The 21980-nt window shown below is 39.7% G+C and overlaps 1 protein-coding gene across 1 annotated transcript in view; it reads right to left on the bottom strand.

Moving 5' to 3' along the window:
• Window positions 1-21980, bottom strand: part of ltk (leukocyte receptor tyrosine kinase) — a 76129-nt gene that overhangs the window by 27754 nt on the left and 26395 nt on the right. The window contains exons 2-10 of the mRNA XM_015339258.2: window positions 18031-18129; window positions 13886-14035; window positions 13314-13536; window positions 9188-9327; window positions 8939-9073; window positions 4014-4163; window positions 3347-3447; window positions 2904-3067; window positions 1743-1837 (exon numbers count right to left, since the gene is read on the bottom strand). Of these exons, the coding sequence (XP_015194744.2) occupies window positions 1743-1837; window positions 2904-3067; window positions 3347-3447; window positions 4014-4163; window positions 8939-9073; window positions 9188-9327; window positions 13314-13536; window positions 13886-14035; window positions 18031-18129 (1257 nt within the window). The remainder of the gene's footprint in view (window positions 1-1742; window positions 1838-2903; window positions 3068-3346; window positions 3448-4013; window positions 4164-8938; window positions 9074-9187; window positions 9328-13313; window positions 13537-13885; window positions 14036-18030; window positions 18130-21980) is intronic.

A 21980-nucleotide genomic window follows, 5' to 3' on the forward strand; every position in this document is an offset into this window, starting at 1 on the left:
CTGGATCCCAGGAATGGAACACGTGCCTGGAATCTGCAGTTTGTGATAAACAGATGTTTTAGCATAGATCTCCTTCAATTGCAGGGTGACTCTTCAGCATAATGCTCCTGCTGTACTTTCACACAGCATTCGAAGGGAGATGACGAGTGGTTGTTAATTGAAAGGACAAATGGCTGATGCCATAAAGTTTCCATATCCACCTATATCCCACACAGTACTACAGATAGAGCAGTTTTTAATAGGGCTTGGGTTATTTTTCATGCTCAGAGCTTTGCTGGCAAGGCTCCATGTTCAGATTCCTGTCTCGGTTACAGTAAACCGCAACAGTAGTTAACATGCAGCTCAGCTCTTTCTAGGACTCCCAGTAGGAAAAGAGAATCAAGCAGTTCTTTTTGCTGATTTGAGAATAGAGCACAAACGTAAAATCTGCATGATGAGACAGACCACTGACATCAATTTATCCCCTTTAGAATTTACCAGAATCATATCTTGCTACAAAAAGTCTTCTGATGCTGAGTCAAGACAGCGTCTTAGAAAGATTCTTTCAGAATTGCAAAAGGCTCAGGCAGACTTTTCTTTCTTAGCCTTATACAAGTGTAAAGCATAAGGGTACAAAGCCTTCAGAGAATTGCAGGGAGCTTCTAAGAAGAACCTGTCATATTTGAACATGTGTCTGTAGTTGGGTTCAAGCGCAGTGCATTAGCATTGCTTTGCAATGTGTCTCCATTTGCCTTGTAAAGCTATTTCTAATCAGCCTGTCACATCACTTTCTAACGTGAAAGCTCACCATGGTACAGTAAATTTGCTAGCTCCCAGTGTTCCCATGGATTCTCCCCGTTTACTGTATACCATACACTGTTTTTTTGCCTAGGGCTGATATTATGGTTCCAGGTTTTTCCAAGACTTTCACACTTTTCTTTTTACCAAGGTAGGTATATTTCTAGGGCACCTGCATCTCCACCTCCAATTCAGCAGGTGACCACTGACCATCCTCCTCTCTGTGTTCCAATGCCCCCGTCACTGAGCTGCTCAACTGCAGACTATTGCTCCTCTTGGCCCAAAATATTTTAAACCTACACAAGGACGGCAATGCCTACTGCCAAAGCTGTTTTTAGTGCTATTGACATATACAGAATGTAACATTATGTTTCACTGCAAAAGTATCACCTCAACACAACTGGGTTTGCAGATTTTATATGTGGATTATAACGTAACATTATTCGAGGACTTTGAGACAAGGCGGTAATAGTGATGAATTTGTGGACATGCAGAATACGCTGGAATTATTTGAAGGGGGTGTTGGCAGGACCAGTACTTGATAACAGCACAGTAGTCGGATAATCCAAGCAGCAGTGGGAATAGGAAATATCAATTCAATATGTTGCATTCCAAAGTGAACCAGTCAAGAAAAATATTGGACGAGTAAAGACCTTGTGCAGTCCAAAACAACATTATTTTCCAAATCTTGATCAAATCATGATACAATATTGTTTCATGGAATCTTTTTCATTACACTCCCAGGGATGCAACCAAGAGTCTTTTCTTTCTATTTTGAGGAGATTAGTCAGACTACAACCTTATCAAGCCTAAATCCTCACAAAGCCTGAAGGTTTTGCTGCTGTGTCCGTTGGATGAAAAAGAACCTCCTGATATGTCCTCCTCAATGTCTATCTGTACCTTGTGGTTCTTATCCAAGTGCTGACTGAGGCAGGGGACAAAATCATCTGGAAAAGCACACATACCTATGTCAAAGCAGGAAGGTCCCAGAGTTATGCTGTCCACAGCAATATCTGCAGTCGAACCTGGCCTCCAAACGGCCTTCAGGCTCAGGTGAAACCTAGAGGATCACAGGTTCTGTAAAAAATACTAAAATACTTTGTCTTTACCAAACTAACCAAACAGTACGGTCTTGAACAGCCTCCAGGCATTTACTGGGACTTCATTTACTCCTTTTAACATGTCAGTTTCGCATTTAACAATGCTAATAAATGACTTTGGAAGTCATGTGAGAGCAAGCAGGATATTTGCTGTGCTACTTTTGTCTGGCAAACGGGTGAGCCTTGTTCAGATGTGCAGACAGAATAAAAGACAAACAGGGAAGCTGAATAATAATGAATAATTCCTTACACTTATATAGATAGATAATACTTTATTAATCCCGTAGGGAAATTGATGTAAGGTGCTATATTGATATATTGATATAGTGCTTTTCTGGAAACTCCACTCAAAGTGCTTTACAGTAATGGGGACTCCCCTCCACCAGTGTGCCCCCCTCCTCCAATGTGCTGCCCCACTTGGATGATGCAACGGCAGCCATAGTACGGTAGTACTCTCACCACACACCAGCTATCAGCGGGGAGGAGAACAGAGTGATGAAGCCATGACGGGGATTACTAGGAGGCCGTGTGTGATAAAAGCCAGGGGGAAATATGGCCAGGACGCCGGTGTTACACACCTACTCTTTACGAAAGAGGGTTCTCAGATAAGTACCCTGGGATTTTTAATGACCACAGAGAGTCAGGACCTTGGTTTTACGTCTCATCCGAAAGACGGCACCCGTTTACAGAATAGTGTCCCCGTCAATATACTGGGGCATTAGGAACCACACAGACTGCAGGGTGAGCACCAACTGCTGGCTCCAGAAGCAAGCTTAGTTTTTCCCAGGAGGTCTCTCATCCAGGTACTGACCAGGCTCACACCTACTTAGCTTCAGTGGGCTGCCAGTTGTGAGGTGCAGGGTGATATGGCTGCTGGCTTTCTTTTTAAAGTAACTGAACTGCGTCTGGAAAAGGTTAGATCCACTCAGGAGATGTGAATTTAGTCCTGCGCTCTCCATGCTTAAATGTCTGGCTAACTGTACAGCAATACATATATATTAAACTACCCCTTTGAAAAGTGAGTACCCATTCAGAATGTCAGAGAGCTGCAGAGTGACCTCCAGCCAACTGTCCTTCCAGCTGCCTGTTCTCTCCCACACCAGGGGGGATGCTCCTGTTGTACCGTTTTCCTCCACTGAGAGCAGCACTGTGCCATTGTACTCCCCGTACAGGTAGAGGGAGAACTGCACCTGTAAACAACATTTTAAAAGGCTTCAAGGTGAAATCCTGCTGGTCCTGGACTCTTCCATTTAGTGGAACATTTTTGTCTGGATGAGTCCGTCTGAGATTTACAAGCAACTTTAAATACTATGACTGCAGCAACAGTAATAGTAATAGTGCAGAAAGTGTTTGGGATTAACACTCTCTTGGAGTCTGGCTCTAGTACTCTGGCTCATGATGACTACAGGTATGACATAGGAGCTACTGGCAGCTATTCCCACTCTTTCAAACCTGTCCATCAGTCTCACCTGGCACTCCCCAGTGGCAGCTGTAGGTGGAAGGAAGGGGCTCTGAGTCACAGCACTTCCACCAGTGGAGTTATCACCTACTCTCATGAACAGGAAGTGGCCTGCAGGTGACAGCAAAAGGGATGCATTGAGCAATTATACCTACTGACCTTCCCAGAAACCAAATCAATATTATTTCGCACAGGCCTCAAATCTTCTTAAAGAAAAATTGAACAGACAAATATTCTTCTTTTCAAATGTCCTATGTTAGAACTTGCAGATGTCACCCTTACAGAGGATGAGAATCATGCACAAAGTGTGAACAGCAAGCTGACAGGCAAAATTCCACAGGAGTTGCTGTGGCTACTGCATGTTGAAGGGATGGTGACCAGCTCATGCCCACTTAGCACTACGTGTGTGCCATTAGACACTGCGTGGGCAGTTTGTTACTGCCATTTAGGGAACAAAACAGCATTGTCTGAATTATAAGGCTTCATCTGCCTGCAGGGTGAGCCTCTTTTTTTAGATAAGCTAACTGGTGACCCCATAAACTCTAAAATTAAATATACTGTGTGACAAATCCAAACTACTCAGAAAATAACAAAATTGAATAGGTTGCATTCATCTAGTGGAGAGAACAGTTTCTTGGGACGGACATTTAGCAAGGGGTGACTGGACAGGGGTGTACCTTCAGTGTTCTGCAGAGTGGATCCTAGGAGACCTGAGCTAGCGGAGAGGTCCTTCCCACTGATCAGCATCCAGGAGGAGGGCTCACTGGACACAGACCAGCCACAAGGCCCAGACTCGAATGAACAGTAGGCTCCAGGGGGCAGGGAGTCTAGGCAACAGAAACAGAGAGATCCCATTCCATTTTTACTATCATACAGATACAGGATACTTAAGAAAATGATCAGTCTATGTTCTTTTCATCAATGACTAGTTATGCTCAATATAAATATTCAGTTGAGTCTGGTAGTGCTGATCGGCCCTGCTACAGCCATGAGAAGTATGTGATCTGTACTTGGCAATGAAGGTTAAGGGAACATTCTCTGCTGCCATAAAGAAAATAATAGGAAGGATATTTTCTTAAAAGTTCAAAAATATTCGTCCCAGAGACCAGAGTTTTTTTTGTTTTGTCTCACCTTCTAAGGAGTTCCAGAAAGGTTTTTATGATGGTGACCTCACAACTTGACATGTTCACTCATAGCAGGTTAGCGATATGAATTTTATTGTGTGCAGTGCTGTGCATATACTGCACAAGTGAGAGCAGTCTTTGGCTGCAGAGCAGACCAGCATATCACAAGCTCTTACAGAAGATGCTGTGTTGTTTTCAGCATCATACTGTGCACATTAAAATTTCAGCTGTTCTGTTACACTGGAGAATCTTTTTACTGCCAGAGCTCCAAGGGTTTGTTTCTGTCTACAATCTCACATCTTGGCCCAACTTACTCTAAAGGGACCAGTGCAGTGGAGCTGTGCATAGCAGGGGGACTACACAGCCATTGTAAGCAGGCCATACCATAACCTGTGGAGGACTATTACATTCTTTTTTATTTATTTGTGTCACGCCTGACATCCCTCCCTAGAGGGCGCTCCACTGCTCCCATTATTGTCCGTGTGATTAAGTTACCCAGGTGTACCCTTTTAGCGTTATTACTTAAAGACCAGCTCCTCCAGTCCTCGGGGCTCATCATTAGGGTAAGATGTCGCGAGGCCCGCCTGGCACCAGGAAACCCTACGTCCGTCTCCTGAGGGCATAGGCCTCATCCCCGACATCTCCCGCTTCCTGAGCCCGGGGTCTGGAGGATCTCACCCTGTCACCCTTGGACCTCCATGTTTTGTCTGTCCGTGTGTTCCCCCCTCCCGGGGATTTTAACTTTGTCGTGTCCCAGGATGGATTCCTTGTTGATGGACTCTCGGACTGTGCTTTAACCTGCCCTTGGACCCATTTGGATTTGGATGCCGTTTTGTCTTCCCCATTCACTGTCTCACGGACTGTCACTATTATTTTGTGCACTATTAAACCCCTGTGTGTTCCCTTTTACCACGCCTCCTGTTTTCTCCAGCTCTTACCGCATCGCATCGGGTCTTCTACAAGATCTGACACGGATTTCAGTCCGTGATCGTGACAATTTGATTAAGAAAACATTGTTTTTCTTCACGTACAAGTAAATCTTGGTGATTCTTTTTTCCTGCTCGACCCACACTTTAGACATACTCTAGTTTATAGACATAGTCAGAAACCTACTCAGAGTGAAAAACCTTATCAAACCCAACTTTGTCAGCTCAGTTCATTTAAGAAAAACAACTAAAGCCATTTAAAAACAAATTACCAAATGTTAGGCAGATGGTTATCTGCATTTCTAGACGAGGAAACAATTATTAGCGGCAGTTGTTACAGCAGTTGTAGTAGCAGCAGCAATGTCCGTTTCAAAATATATTTGTATTTTTCAATTAGGATTTCTAAAGAAACATCTTTCTATATGTTGTCAAGCTGTGCTGATTTGTTTCATTGCTTGTTATGTGGATGTATTGATAGCTGGTGGTTTCAGACAGTTCTCTCTAGCAAGCATGCAGCATTCACTTAGCATAATGAATTGGTCTGTTGAGCGCACATACGTACATTTAAAACTGTTTCTGCTTGCCAGGAATTGAATTTGAGACTCATCCCCAGGGCTCAACAATTTAAACATTTTAAGGAGTACTGCCAGTTTTTAAAGCAGCCTCATTACTTAGCACTGCTTAGCACACACTGTGTTGTGCTCCCAGTGAGAAAGCTGTTACAACTTCACATGCAAAACCAGCTATTGTTGGATAGAAGACAAAGCAAAAGGACTGCAAGTTTGGATTCTGACAAAATGATTACAGTATGTTGCACAAAGACAGACTGCCTATGTAGGGACATAGAAAGAAGAGATTTCTTGACTTTATACCTATAACCGTGAAATACTACTGAACACTTACTTCTGAAGTTTTGGTGTATGTCATGCTTTCAAATGTTTAAAGATCTACTGAATGAAAGAAAACAGCTCTTGACGTAAGCTATTATAAGGTTAAAGTTAACAGAGGTATATGGCAACAAACATAATGATCAGGTAGTGCAAACTCTCCTGGCATGTGATATTCGATACAGCTGCCTCTGCAAAATTAGTCAAAAAACAAGAGAAATGACTTGCACGAACAGCTGTGTACTTTATATCTTTCACAGCAGTCTTGATTTAAATGGGAAACTTGGGTGAACACATGTGAAAATAACTATACATTAAATTATTGTAGGTCAAAGATGTTCAATATCAGAGTGACTGATTTTAAAAAGCTGTTATTTAAAGGCAAAATACAGCACCTGCTGACTGATCTCTTTATCAAAGGTTTTAATTTGCTCAAAAGAATGTCTGAAAATGGTCATACTTTTCCACTGAATTGACAGGATTGTCTCTGCTTGTACTTCTGTTCAAAGAATGCTTCATTTGTTAGATAAAGTATATCTCTAAAACCATCTGCTACATGCTTTTGATGAATAACAAGAACAGTTCATTTGCAATTAGTTCTCATATTACTGGGATGTGAGACTTTTGCAATCAATAACTGTGCTTTACTATTTCTTAAATGAAAAGAAAGTCATAAAATTAATCAGTTAAACAATTTCAGTCCCCACTCATCAAGAATCACATCGCCTGCACTTAAAGCAGAAAGGCATTTAAGCTGGAGCTGAAGTTCAGGAGGGTTAGAAGATGTTTTCTCAGATGAAACTGACAGGTTTTTGTTTAGTTTGAAAAATTCCTAAAACTCAGGGATTTGGAGTTTATCACTGCAAGAAAAACAAGATTTTTTTCTGACTGATCCACTACCACCACAGCAGAATTATAAATAAAATGGTCATGTGCACAGAATGAGCGACTCTCAAGTTTAGCCTTGTGGCTTGGGGAAACCAGCCTCAGACATCTGCCCAGTTTGAAAAGAATCCACATGATGTGCCAGTACCAAAATGTCATATGAAATCATTTATTCTCTAACAATTTATGCCAAAGTTTTGTTTTACACAAGGTATGTCTGAGTGAAGCTAGAGGGTTTTTTTCCCCTATCAAAAATATTAAATATTATATATTACACTTAAATGTTTAGTTAAAACAAGCAGTGTATTTCAGGTTCCAAAACAAAGCATGGCTCCTAATTATTTTTAATTGATCACTTCTGTTTTTAAAGAGTTTAGTTCCAAAAGGTTTTGCTAGATCAACATTGTCTAAGAAATACACAGTAAATTACCAAATTTATTGCGTCACCTTAACGCAAACTCCAGCCTCATAAACCTGTAATCAGCTTCAATCTAAACCGAATGATCCTATCCATTCTCTAGCTCTGACTGAAAGTTGGTTCCACAAAAATATAACCTACTGTAATACCAAAAAAGACTCTATCCCTACAAGTTTCAGGTTAATCTCAGTCAGACCTCTTAAGCTTCACCCTTAAACCCCCAAATCCTCCAACTGTAATGCCAGATAACTTTCTACCTTTGATCAATGTTGTTTAGCTTTAACATAACCCCGTCACTAGCCTAATTCTTGAAAACTAACCTTAGCTTGACTTTTAACTCGCTCTGCTCTTCTCTCTACAGTCACAGCCACCAGGCCAAGTTGCTGATCCTACTTATAAAAATGTACCCAGCAGCTTAACCCTAACCCTAACCCCCTGACCCCCTAATTCTACATCCCGACACCATGTGTCAGCAAAAACTTCACAATTTGCTTTGTTATGAATAAACGTGGTAAAATACTTCTGATCCCTGTGCTAGAAGAAGAGAATGATATTGAACAGGCAAAAATTCAACTGTTTCTAATTTTCTCTCCTGCCAAGAGACCCTGAAGCTCAAATAACCCCAGCAATTAAGGTTTCTCAACACCCAGCAGGGGCTGAGTGTGGTGTGGTTTTATTTCATTGCACATTACTCTGGGGTGTTTTTACAGTACATGAAATTGGCCCTATGGTGAAGGAATCACTACCCTCTACACTGCTGTACTCAACACATTTGATGCATTTTATTTGACTGGAGAAAGATCTACTAAGGAAACAAAGGAACAAGTAATAGGTTTATTCCATACTGAAAAAAAGAAGAAAGAAAACACAACGTTTCGGCCGTGGAGCCTTCTTCAGGTGTCAAGGTGTCACACCTGAAGAAGGCTCCACGGCCGAAATGTTGTGTTTTCTTTCTTCTTTTTTTTCCAGCATGGAATAAACCTATTACTTGTTTCATTGCAGCCTACGCATGCTGACGCAGCTACCCACCTGAACTATTGAGGAAACAGGTTACTAATTAATTTTAATGCCTTTTTGTTCTACTGTATAACAAAATCAAGAGAGCATTGAACTCATCTCCACTAAACTGGTGCTCCACTAAACTGTGAAAAATAGGAGTCACTGCAGCTGCATGAACAGCAATTTCATGAAACAACAAGTCAGAGAGTTACTTAGAGGATCCCCACTAAAAACTACAGAATTAAAACCTACTCAATGCAGACAGTTCTCTTGGTTTCCACTTGCCCTTTTCCACTAGCCCTTTTAAACTCCTCCCACAAGCTGGAATTCCCAATGGAGCACACCAAGAGGTAAATTACTCACCACAGATAGCTGCCTCGTCTTCCCCTAGGGGGCAGTCTTTGTGGAAGTCGCACACTTTGCTCTTGTCGATGCATCCCCCCACGTCACATTGGAAAGACGTGCCCTCCACACAGCTGGCCTCCGGCCGGCGAGCACCTGTCATGACACGGAAGAGAACAGGAGTCCCATACTGGCACACTGAGGCTCTATGTAGCCCAGTCTCCTCCGGGTTTCATATAGCTCCCCGCCCGTCCTCTTAATTCCTCTTACCTATGACACAGTCCTTGAGCTCCAGGGAGTCGATAGCTAGTGTGCCCCCAGTTCCATGGCCACATATGGAGTACAAGAGGGTGACCTGAAAGGGCTGATCTACCTGACCAATCTCGGCAACCAGCGCCTCCCACTGGGCCCTGAACAAAACAGAGGAATCCAGGGTCAGAGGCTGCGGCAGCAGATAGCAGTCACTCACACCTCACATCCTAAATTTTTTTTTTCCTTTTCCGTTAAGGACCTCTTTAACAGTACACTTGGAGAGATGGGGCAGCATGCTAAATTACTTTAAGGGTCAAAACATGGATACAGAGGACCAATGAATCACACATTCTCACAGTGAGAAAAGAAACTATTCAATTTCAACTAGACTTGGCCTAAAAACTCCTTCAATTTATCAGGAATAGATTGAATCATTCTAGAAACCCTTTGCTAAAATCAAATGTTATTTCCACGATGAGCAGTAAGGGCATATTGTATGTCATTTAATCTTATTAATCCAATTCATTTATTCAAATTAAAAAAAATAAGTTAAATTGAAAACAAAAATACAGACTGTTGAGTAACAGTAAACACTTAAATTAATGACTACATATTCATTCTTTTAAGGCTGTAAATCAATGCTTACATTGAACAGGATTTTTTTAATGAATAGAGTTTTTAACATTAATTTAAAAAGTATTAAGTGTAGACTGTGTCACACCATTCCTCAGCTGCTCTGTTTTCTGTAGAAGGCTGCAGTTAAGTGCAATTTGAAAGCATATTACCTTCTGGCAACTTTAAACTGTTGCCCAGAATCATACACAGGCTGCAATCAGTAACAGGACACAAACAATTGTATTGACTGTAAATGGTGTTAATCAAAACCATTAACTACTTGTGGAGGAGTGGAAGAAATCATGATGATTTAATCAATGATAACTATTTCTATCAGGCTTAAAGCTTACCTTTCAGAAATAATGTCTGCATTTAAAAGATACACAGAACTTGCTTTTCATTAAAGCTGTCTGTGTTTTCACCCTGTATACTTAGACGTAAGCCCAAATATTATAGGCCAGACAGCTGTTTGACTTTTGTTACAGACAAATCTCTATGTATTAACAGAAGCTTTGTAGCTATTTTAATGGTCTCCTAATGTCCTTCAACAAAATTGTATTTACCTTGGGGCCCATTTAAACTGAAATGAACCTGATCATGCCCATTTAGTTGAGACCGAGATGAACTATAGCATGAATGTATTCAGCTGTGCTGTTAGAACAGTAGGACATCTTCAAGTTTCAAAATGTGCACCATTCCTTCTTCAATCTTAAAATTTTGTTCTCCCAGAAGAAGAATGAAAGTCCTCATCATTATTTGCCATCTACTGTATGATTAATTTCCCACTGACCACAAAGTGTTAAAAGTGGAGTTAAAATGAGGAAATTATCTCTTCTAATATTACAGACCTAGAACATTCTTCAGTCCTCGATGGGGCGAAACCACTACAGCTGCTTTACACTTGTATAGCGTACACCTTATTGTCTAGACATTGCTGGCTATGTTGCAGAGAGCAACTGGGCCTCTCCAAGCAGGAGCAGATAAGGATGCTGTCGAATGCTGCCAGGGCCAGCTAGGTTTCTCAGCATCACTGATGACTTGCCTTGCATTAGTAAGCTCTCAGTGTTACCTGTTAAGAGCTCATCTGACGCCCTAGCTCCCTAAGGCCCCACAGGCCCCACAGTGGGAATTAGGAGTGGACAGTCTTACACACGCCATGTGCTCTGTGACGTGCATCTTCATCTCCAATCTTAAAATGGCTTTAGTGCACCAGTGAGTGGATAAATTCCAGTTGAGGCCAGCTTGAAATTTCCAGTTTTGTACTAAATTCCAGTTTAGTATAAAACAAAAAGAAAGTTATATAAAAACAAGCAAAGTTCTGAAAGTAGCTTGGATACATACAGTAAAACAAGCAAAGTTCTATATACTTTAGGTTACCTCTTACAAAACCAAATCCATAGTAACTCAGACTGCACGAAATTCTCTCTACTCTGCATTATAGTTTTGAAAAATGCATCACTATTTCATATCACAATGTTTATATGATAATAGCCTGTCCCTGGCAGTTGAGTACATTTAAAGCTACAATAAGATTAATTAGTCTATACTGTTTTTGGCAGACATCCATTTAAAACAAAATTGTATTCCTGAATTTCAAATTTACTGTATGTTCTCTGGAAACTTTTGTTTTTTTTATCTCTAAAGAAAGTTAGTCAAACCCTTTAAGGCTCCTCAACTCCAATTCAAAGTTGTTCTGAGGTTATTGGGAGATAATTGATTGTTCAAGCTGCTCATATTTCTAATTAAGAATCCATGTGAAGTGGCATTGCAGAACAGCTCAGCTGTGGCAGACATGGGAGAATAGCATGTGAAATGAAATGGACCTAGCTAATTTAAACCGACGAACAAACTCCTCTGCTGTAATTAGATCCATGTCTCCTTGACACTAATGGCTAATTATTTATCCTGTAATACTGAGCTCCCAATAGAAGACTCATTTATTTTAAGTTTGTAATCACTTTTGAGTCAATTCCTAGTATGGGCAGAAAAAACCCAGACCACTTTCCATGCTCAGTCTTAGGTCAAAGAATTGATGACTTTTACAACAGTTTATTTGTGAGGAATTAGTTCTATGTCACATGTTGCACTTTTTATGCCCATGCGTAAACCATTTCAGCCTATTTAAGGGTCTCTCGGTTTAATGTACTTCGTCACACAGACTCCCATTACCTCATACTGAAGCCTCTACTGCTTAACTTAACCATTTCCCAGCAAGATAATAGAGGCTGTGTTGCGCACAGACCAGAATGACTCAGAGTGCCTGAACATTATCCACACTGGCAGTCTCAACTAATCTGACCTTCACAGAAAAAGCACTTGTCTTTAGGCACAGCAGTATATTATAATGGGAATTTAATACTGGACTGTTTATGTTGTCTATTATTCTTTTCCCTCCATCTCCTTCTTCTGACCTGTTGTATATCCAGATTAGTTTTCAGATCCCTGCTTTAAGAATTGAAATACTATTATTTGTCTTGGAAGGAGGACTTCTGGCATAAAATCAATTGTAAGGACATCATCTCATCAGAAGACACACAGATACAAGTGGTCTCCCTTTGTGAAGGAGTGCCAGTGGAACCTAATGCCATTACTAAATTAAACCAAATGCCAAAGGGTATTCTCTGCTCTTAGCCTTCTACTGTTAGAGTAACTGGAACGAAACGAAATATCATCAGACGTGCACATTTTATTTATTTGAAAATAAACTGTTATATCAGTGAGTCGTAAATCTGAATAAATGGCAATTCACAGTCCATTTTATCTCTGAATCAGCAACTACTGTCAAAATTTCTGCATGCCTTGCATAAATACATCAAATTTAGAAAAAAAAGGTTTCTAAAAGTTTAACCAGGGATCACTGACGAACCTTAGGTTGTCACTGACACAATGTCACCATACTTTGTAGAAGTTACATACAGTAGGTGCTTTTAGTAAGACAATGAACCAGTGTTTTTTTCTGTTATAACCACTAAAAATGATAATAAAAGATGTCACATAGTAAAAATGAAGCAGGCTGAAGACAAGCCTTGTATAATGCCTTTGACAGAAGCCTCTACTGCTTTCAGAGGAATGGCATTGTGCAGAATGCAGTGTTGTCAGGGAGGATGAGTACAGTACCAGGAGCAGATTGGATTTTACAGCTCCTTTCATTCTTGCTGCAAGTGGATGGATGTGCATGGATGTGTGCCTGGATTATTGAATTTGTTGGAAATGTTTTTCGGAGAAGTCAGGAGGGGCACGGTGCAGGAGGTCTTAGGTGCACCAGAAGAGAGCGGCCAGTAACAGAAGAAGGCTTAGATTAAATTGTGTCTCAGTCGCACAGTGCATTTCAGGCATGTAAATGGTAATGTAGGATTATCTAACGTGATTGTAAAGGAATTGGAGTGGAGGAGTCTATAATCTTGTAAGAATGATGCCAGGCAGGTGAAACTGTGAATACAAAGGCCAAGAAACAACAACAAAAGCAAACATGTACTTTGGACGCAAGTTAAAAGATGGAGTTGTTATAGAGTAAATCGCAAACTCTGACCTGCTGTTTTCCTGCTCCCGGTCACTGTGAGCTGTTGATCTTGTTACCACATTGGTGCCTACTGCTGTGACCTGGACTGATAAGTCCCCCTGGCTTGGTTCAGACTGGTACCGTGCCAGCTGCAGCCGGCATCTTGGGGCACTGTTTGGCAATACAGGGCTTGTCAAGGAGAATTCACATATCCCAGCAGCCTGTGCTGCAGCTGTCAGGAGTAGGAAGTGACCTGGGTAGTGACAACAAGAGAAAAGTTAGTGGGTCAAAAGTAAAGCGGAGCTGAGTTACACAAAACATTCTTCTTTGTTTTGTTCTGTTAAATGTGGTTCTGTTCCAGAAAAATCTAACTTTAATTATTTTTAAGGGTCCCATCCAAAGTGGTTTGACCTCACCAGGCTGAAGACAAGCCTTGACTAATTGTTTTGACAACAAGGACACTGCAATCCAGAAAACTAAACAATACATGGCAGAACGCTACAGAAAAACCTCTTTGTGCTTCAGCTGTATTTCTCCCAGTCTGGGCTTGACAGCGTGGAAAGCTGAGAAGGCCATGACGTAAACCATCCCCAAGCTCTTACCATCAGTACCACCTGTGGAGTGATCAGTGGCTGGCTGTGTGATCTGCCGACTGGGCTGAGCCTGCTGTGGCAATGTGACAAGCCAATCTCCCCCTGTGCTGTGATTGGACAAGGTCCAGGAGCAAGGTGACTCAAAGTCACAGGAAATAGCTGGAGGGAAGAAAAAAGCAGCGCAGTGGATTTAAGGACAGGGCCTGCTGACATAACAGATTAACTCAGAAATCCAGGAGCCTGCACCTATCCCGATGAGGCTCTTTTTCTGTCTACAGGAAGCTTTTAATTGACTCTAATTGCTCAATGGCAGTCTGGACCCAAAGAATGGCCAGTTCCCAAAGATGTCAGAGAAACCGCATTTTGTTTTTTGTTTAATCTTAACTGATGTCCAACTGACTTCTCCCACTGTAACTGTAATCTCTTCTTTGATTTTATGGTCAAATCATCAAGGTTCCATCTACAATACTTTCTCCTAAAAATAATCCCAATATATTTTTCCAAAAGAGAAAGTCATGTGCTGACATTAACACCAACTTAAGTGAAGACTGATGGTTCAGTAACTAAGGTAGTTAATTACATAGTTACTAAGCTCGAGAGAAGAGCTGTGTTTTGTGGACACTTCAGTCTTCATATTTTGGCATTGGGATTTACAGGTTTACCACAGTAAATAAACCCACAATTACAAATTGCACATGTAATATGCATATGTAATCAAGAATGAAGAAAGAGTTAACCACACTGTCAAAATACTCTCCTAAATGCTACTTTATTGAGGATGATAACATATTGACCATAAATTCTCTATCAGATTAAATAAAAAACATTAATTGAACTGTCTGTATTATAGGTCAGGTGGGTAGCTGACATTTCGGCTGTGGAGCCTTCTTCTTTGTCACTTCTTAAAAATATTGTGAACAACAACTTTGAACAATTGGTCAAAGCATTCAAGACTGCCCTTTTAATTGAATAGTGTAATACCAGGACCAAATCCACAGGGGTCAGTTTACAGCTCCCTCTTCGTAGTCCTGCAGCCTCTCCTTTGCAACAGACATTTGCATTCCTTTGTTCCAGGACGTAATTTACTTTTTTTTAAGCCAGAAAGGCCACAGGCTGAACACACTGAGAGAAGGGCTGCTGAATCCAGATGTTTGTCAAACAATTTAACTAGGTCATTTTGAACTACTCATAAATGAGTTACAGTACGTTTTACTTAGAAGAAAATGAATAATGCATAAGTCAGAGCCACACTTTTCCCATTTCAGCCTTGATCTTTCCTTGAGCTTTCTGTCGGCTGAAATCTGATCTTAAACAGATTCTCAAGATGGGGATGGTTCCTAACTCCAATCAAAAATGACAACGTACAAAAGAAAAGTGACCCACGCAGTTCTTAAGCCTGTAAAGCCTTTATTCTTTTCAAAAACATGAGGATGACCGAAAAGCCACTAATCTCCTTCTGGTAAGAATCACACAAGAAGGTCAAAACCAGACAAATAGTCCCCCATGACCCAGAAACAGTGAGAGGGGAAAGTAAAGACCATCTTCAGTATGGCATATAATACACCTACTTATAAGATTGTAAGAGGCTTCCCAGAATGATGAAGTAATAGCACCACACACAGAGATACACAGGGAACACAAATCCAAAAATTCAGGGTACTGCAGTACAATATGATACAGATTTCTTTTTGGAGCCCATTTCAATTGTCAAAGGTCTGCAGCTAAAAATACAAAGAGAACCCCTGTATTCTCTGCAACAGCATAATTTAAAAAAGTGATTAAAAGATGGAAAATAAATACAAGTTTTAAGCTTTACAAACCACAAAATATACCTACTGTATGAACATGACCTGTTTGATGTAAGCAAATTACATCTCCAAGGAGGGACAGGTACAAACAGAGCTCTGGGCTGGATATGACCAGCAATGGAGTTCAGACATTGATTCTAAGTTACCAACGTAATGGGACTTTTAGTGTACTCTTAACATTGCAAAAGGGGATTAGGGTAGACTAAAAACCTTGGATGAGCTAAGACATATTCCTTCAACAGGTAAATGACAGGCCCATTAGAAAGTGTCATTTAGAAAAAGAAATTCAATATGTTCAGGACATTTTTCCCCATCTTCTTTCTTCATGCAAATTAAGGCACATTTCCAGGCAACAGCTACCTGTAGCTTCTTTCAGCTTTTTCAAGTTAAAACTCCCACAAAGTTGCAAATGATACAGTGTATATATATAGATGGAGACACTACATGAAGCAATAAAAATCTACTTTTAATAGGAATATCTCGCCCAAAAGTTATGTATTCACTTAATATACACTGTAACTATTTTATATACTGGGAGTGAGTTAATACTGGTAAGCACACCCAAGGATTCTACAGAGCGAATGATTTCAAGAATAAAACTATTTTAGATACAAATGCATTTTGCCGTGAAGTGGACAAAAACACTTAATTAAAATAATTCCAATACATCCCACAACTCTCTATAGTAGAACAGACAGTACTCAGCTGGCTCACATACAAAGACATTGTGCATTATGTTGCATACAGAATAAAATTGTAATGTATTGTATGTCTTTTGCATAGTGCACACTCATCCACTTAGCCAGATCATATATACACATCAAGCCAAACCAAAGACCAAGATGAGCACAACACAAAATCCTGAAATAGGAATTCTATAGCCCCACTCTAGAAACCTACAGTTAGACTGACTATTGACCAGATTCTGTTCAAGGAATAAGCTCCTTGTGACAAAGTCATTGTCAATTTTAATAAAAAGATTTTGTTTTTGGTATTCACGCATCCATAACCAGTTAGACACTTATAACTTATAAGCTACAATAAGCCAGAGCCAACTGCAGAAGCATTGGATGCAAAGCAAGCATGAGAATAAATGACTGCCTTTGACCAGGATGCTAACCCATTGCAGGGCCATGGGCAAAGAAACTACTTAGAATAAGCATTCACATCTAGCTAACACTTCTCTGGGATCAGGGAAAAAAACTTATAAGTCCTGGTTCCAATTGGAACTTCTGAAAATCTAACACACATAAAACTGGTAAACTCTACACAGTTTTTCTATAGCAATCTGACTTCATTAAAATATGTTCAATGCATTTTCAACTAGTCTTTTCTTACAGGTGTGAGTAAAACTTTTCCCGAATACCCTTTCACAGGAACTGCTATAGCACAGATACAATTATCCATGTCTATTTACAATGGGCTGCTACTTGCACGGAATACTTTCACTGCTGATATCCCACAGTCAAAATGACACCGATTCGAATCTCTTACTTCAGGACAAAGGAACAAAGAAACAGAATGCCATTTGAGAGAACACTCCTTTCAAAAGAAAATGTTAGGCCTTCAAATAATTGGCTGTAGGTGTGTTTTTTTAAAATAATCATTAAACAAAAAGAGGAAGTATTGAAACAAACAGAGATGAAAGCAATGTGTCCATTCTGAGAAAGGCAGAAAACATGTGTAAGACAGTCAGTTACAAACAGTGCTAGGAGAGCTTTTCTATCTGCTCAAACAGTGAACAACACAGAACCCCTGTTGCTCACTCCTGGGAGTCACGAAAGAGCACTTGAGAGACTCTGCAGATCAGCACTATCTAAGCCATAGATTATTCATGAGGTACATGAGAGAAAGGTTCTATGCACTGTTTACAAATTCATTAGGTTTTTTATCTCTGGTTGCTTACGTCTTCTGAAATATAAACATGGCAGAATAAATTTAAAGCAAAAAATAATTTTAGCTTTGAGAAGTTTACTATTTGCCAGGATGGTAGGGTAACAAACAGCTGAGCCCACTTAAGATATGCTAGCAATGAAATGAATACCCTGTTAGAAAGGGATCACTAAGAGGTGGACCACGGAAACTTCCAGGCTCTGAGTTTTTGATCAGATAATCCTAGAAGGAGATAAAGTTTTTTTTTACTTACTTTGATATACATGAAAAATATAATGATATTTTTCACCCAAAGTTGGACTGGGATTAGCCTAAAAAGGAATCCTTCAGAAGGCTGCACAGGAAATATATCCTTGTGCAGAAGATGAATGTGCATATTATCACACTGGAAAAACAGTTAATTTTACAATCCTGCAGTAGGTACAGTACTGGAGATAGGAGCAATGAGGTTACCTTGGGTGGGAGCTCTGTCTGCTTCTCCTGGATTCCAGTGATGAGGAAAGAATTCTGACAGGAAAGTGGAGTCCATCAGAGCATGACTGATGTTGGTTACTAAACAGGAAAAACAAGAGTTTTTACTGTACATGTCTTATAACATCTGCAAATCCAGTCTCTGTGTAACACTCTTGCAGGAGACAGATTCCTCTCTCTCAGATTATTCAGGTCAGAAATTATTTCTTGGTAGTGATTTTCCAACCACATCTCAACATGGAGGCAGAGCATCATCAAGCTGAGACCTTAGACTTTCTAGACTGGACTCTTCCAACTTGAAGAGTATCAGCAATGGAATATCCAGTCTTAGGCTCCAGTCAGAATGAACTCCTGGCTCTCTTGTAGCAATACAATATATAATTATAATGCACAATGTTCCTGCACCTAACAGTCAATGTGTGCAACACTGTAACAAATCCTTTCTCATTAATGAGAAATTTTAACCCACTCTCATCTATTAGTTACAAAATTTAGAGCTAAGCAAGTCATCCTATATGTTTAATCAGCTTTTCACACTTAGCTTCATTAAAATGAGTTGAATCAAGAGCTGTTCCTAGTTTCCTAGTTCCTATTTTTTCATTGCAAAATCATCAGCTGCACTGGTTGAACATGGTGGCTCTTCTATGTTCCAACAATGACTCCTCATTCTAGTGATGTGCTACATCAGTGCTCAGTGCTACATTGATAATAATGCATCCCCATTAAGTCTCATGTATCTCTCTTTATCTCCTCTTTATTTGAGACAGTGTTACTGTGACTCTGCTTATTCAAAAACTCTCTCTTTGAATGAGAACATGTAAAAAGACCAGCTTGATCTCCTATGGAATGAGCTGTTGTTACGTCCCCGTGTGTGTCCGTATTTTTGTTTTGTTTTTTGCTTCTGGTATTCAGATACCCCCACCTTGGTACATCACTACACCATCATTGCAGTTGTGACATCACCATCAATCAATGGCCGACCAATCAGCAACTAGATCTACAGTTTAAATACCGAAGATGTTCCACCCTTAAGGGCTTTCGGCTCAACTTCGGTTAGCTTTTCAGTTCGTGCTCACATTTGCTCACTGGCATTTGTACGATGTCAGCTTCGGCTTTGTTTGTTTGTTTGTTTGTTTTGGTTAACTGTGTTTTATTACCTTGCTTGTGCTCATTTTGTTTCCCGTTTCCTTGCTCGTGTATTTTCTTCGGTATTTCCCATTTTCCCATAATCGTGCAATTGGTAAAGTTGCTGAAAAAATTACAGGTGTTTCATTTTGCAATATTTGTTAATCTAAAATAAATTATCTAAAATTATCCCCTCAGTGTTATTAGTGCCTGATACTATGTGAGAGCTTGTTCTGTTGAGATGGAGGACAGAATTAATACATCTTTGCTTGTTGCCCAGTTACAATCTTTTGAGTGCCTTTGTCCTTAGCAATAGCGAGAGCAGGTTTACAAAATGAAGGACAAAACAGTAACAGGAGAACCATACAGATCACTACTTAAAAAGGTAATGGAATCACGTTTTGATTTTCTGTTTTAATACCATTAATTACAGTATGCCATTGTTATTTTGTAGCTAATTAATACATCATATGTACAATACAGTTCACATGAATGAAGCAAGAAAGGCATGTGTTTGTCACACTACGACCGTCTGTGCAAATTCACTTACAGATTCTTAAAATAATAAGTAATAATGCACCCTCTCCAGGCTATGAATGTTTCTAATATTTCTTTAAAAAAATAGCTTAAGAAAACAACAAAGCAAATGCATGACATGGACATAAATCCTTAGGAAAGGGAGAGGTGGGTGCTAATATTTAAAGTTTTATGGGATTGTTCTCTGTAGACCTTTAATAACAAAAATAAAAGACCGAACATCCAAAACCTATAAAAAAATTCTTCAGATGAAGAGAAGCAGACTAATTTCCGAGGTTTTTATGAGCTTTCAAGGAAAATTGTCTTTGTCTTTTGTAGACTGATTCTAATGGAGACTCTGTGTTTATTTGACTGCTAAGTGGGTGGATATCAACTAACACCCCCATAGGCTAGTTTCAGATGTACAAAGCGGAGAATGTAAACCCCCTGAAGTCACCCCTGATGCTTAAAAAAGAGTCCGGAAACTGCATTGTGGGAAACTCACAGTTCACAACGCTCTCTCTGAACTCTAGTAGTACAAGCTACAAAGAGAGGTCCTCATGGACAAGCAGGTGAAACAGAGAGGGACAACATAATTTAATGGGGGAAAAAAAATGAGAATGGCTGTCATTTAAAAAAACTTTTTTTGTTGTTGTTGCTGTATTTCCCCTGCCATCTGAAAGGGCTGATACTTTCACATAATCTCTCCTGTACAACCAAAAACTCCCACACAAAAGTGAACAAAACTTAGAGGGCCTCACTCCACCAGCACAATTTTTTCAAACGTTTTCCACTTCTGTCTGAGATTGAACAACATAAAATTTCCTCAACTTTTCAAATTGACAGTTTTGTGCACTTAGACACACTACATCAGGCTACTATGTTAGAGTACTCAAAAACAAATTCTCATTACCTACTGTCCTGTATACAGTATAGAAAAAAATACAAACTTAGCATATGAAATTGTTCCTTTTTTTCGCCTTTTGCTTTCAACAACAGACTTAAGTCTGAATGATTCATTTTACTTCCAAAAGATACTGTATAGAACACATTAAAAATTAACCCAAATCCAGAGGTAGAAAATCAGAAATTCTCTATTTGAAGACGTGCTCATGACTCCACAAAAACAATTACAACGAAATACAGTATAATCTGTGTCCATTTTGTCAGTGTTCTGTCACTACAATGACTACTCACAATACCTCAATACTGTTGTCATAAAGAGCCTTGTTAACAAGTGTCCCTCTGTACTTGTAGGCATATTCTCATATATTTCACAACTGAGTGAAGAAAACCATTTCAAAATGTTTATTTAGGTCACCAGAAAAGTCTTCCTTTTAATTAGGCGTTATGTAGCTCTTACAAAACCTTCCTGAAGGCTACATAACGTGTCACAACAACATTCATAACCCTTTATAACTAGTCTTTTTTCAAAAGACACGACAGTTATATAATTGCTTATAAACATAAACAAAGTTCTTTATACAGGATATATGAGGTTCAGATCTACAATTAGGGTAAATGCTAGAGGCTGGGGTAGGGTTAGAATTAGGGTTTGGTTATTATGAAAACTTCACCAACTGTTTTGTCTTTTGGAAGAATAGTCATGAATCTTCATGGTTATGAATCACCTTGTTGTACCTCACTGTAACGCAAAACATTTATATTTTAGTTTTCAGAAGCCTGCAATCCTCAATTAAGGCACTAATTCCTGCCACCTAGGAAGAATCAATTAACACATATATACGGTATGTATCTGTATATTTCCAGTACAAAAAGCAATCAAACCAGTGCTTTCTAAAATACAAAGATTCTAATCAAATCAGAATCTTTGTATTTTAGAAAGCCCTGGTTTGATTGCTCTGGCAGGAATTAGTGCCTTAATTGAGGTTTGCAGGCTGCTCCCACAGGCTTGTTATGGATGTCCAGATTCTGTTTTCCCCTGTTTCTCGTATTCAGTAGGTGCTGTTGCCGCCATTTCAATTTTGCACAGGAGAAGAATCATAGTTCCAGACTAGAATGTTCAGTATGATCACAAGAAAACAGACATGGCTTTTACAGAAAATATGTAATTAGGTCAATTTCCTCTTCTGATACACAAAAATGTGTTTATCATCTGTTTTTTCAAGACAAAGCTTTCCGAGGCCTCGTTAAGAATGTTTACTACTTTTAATTAGAAGTCCAGGGTTATTGGGATCACATGAGGTCTGGATCCTCATGAGGTTTCAATAACAAGCCCCTTGGTGGCTCAGAGCTGAGGCAACAGCAGCCCATTATGGCAGGTTTACATT

This window comes from Lepisosteus oculatus, chromosome 8, assembly GCF_040954835.1.
Source record: "Lepisosteus oculatus isolate fLepOcu1 chromosome 8, fLepOcu1.hap2, whole genome shotgun sequence".
NCBI classification, from domain to species: domain Eukaryota; kingdom Metazoa; phylum Chordata; class Actinopteri; order Semionotiformes; family Lepisosteidae; genus Lepisosteus; species Lepisosteus oculatus.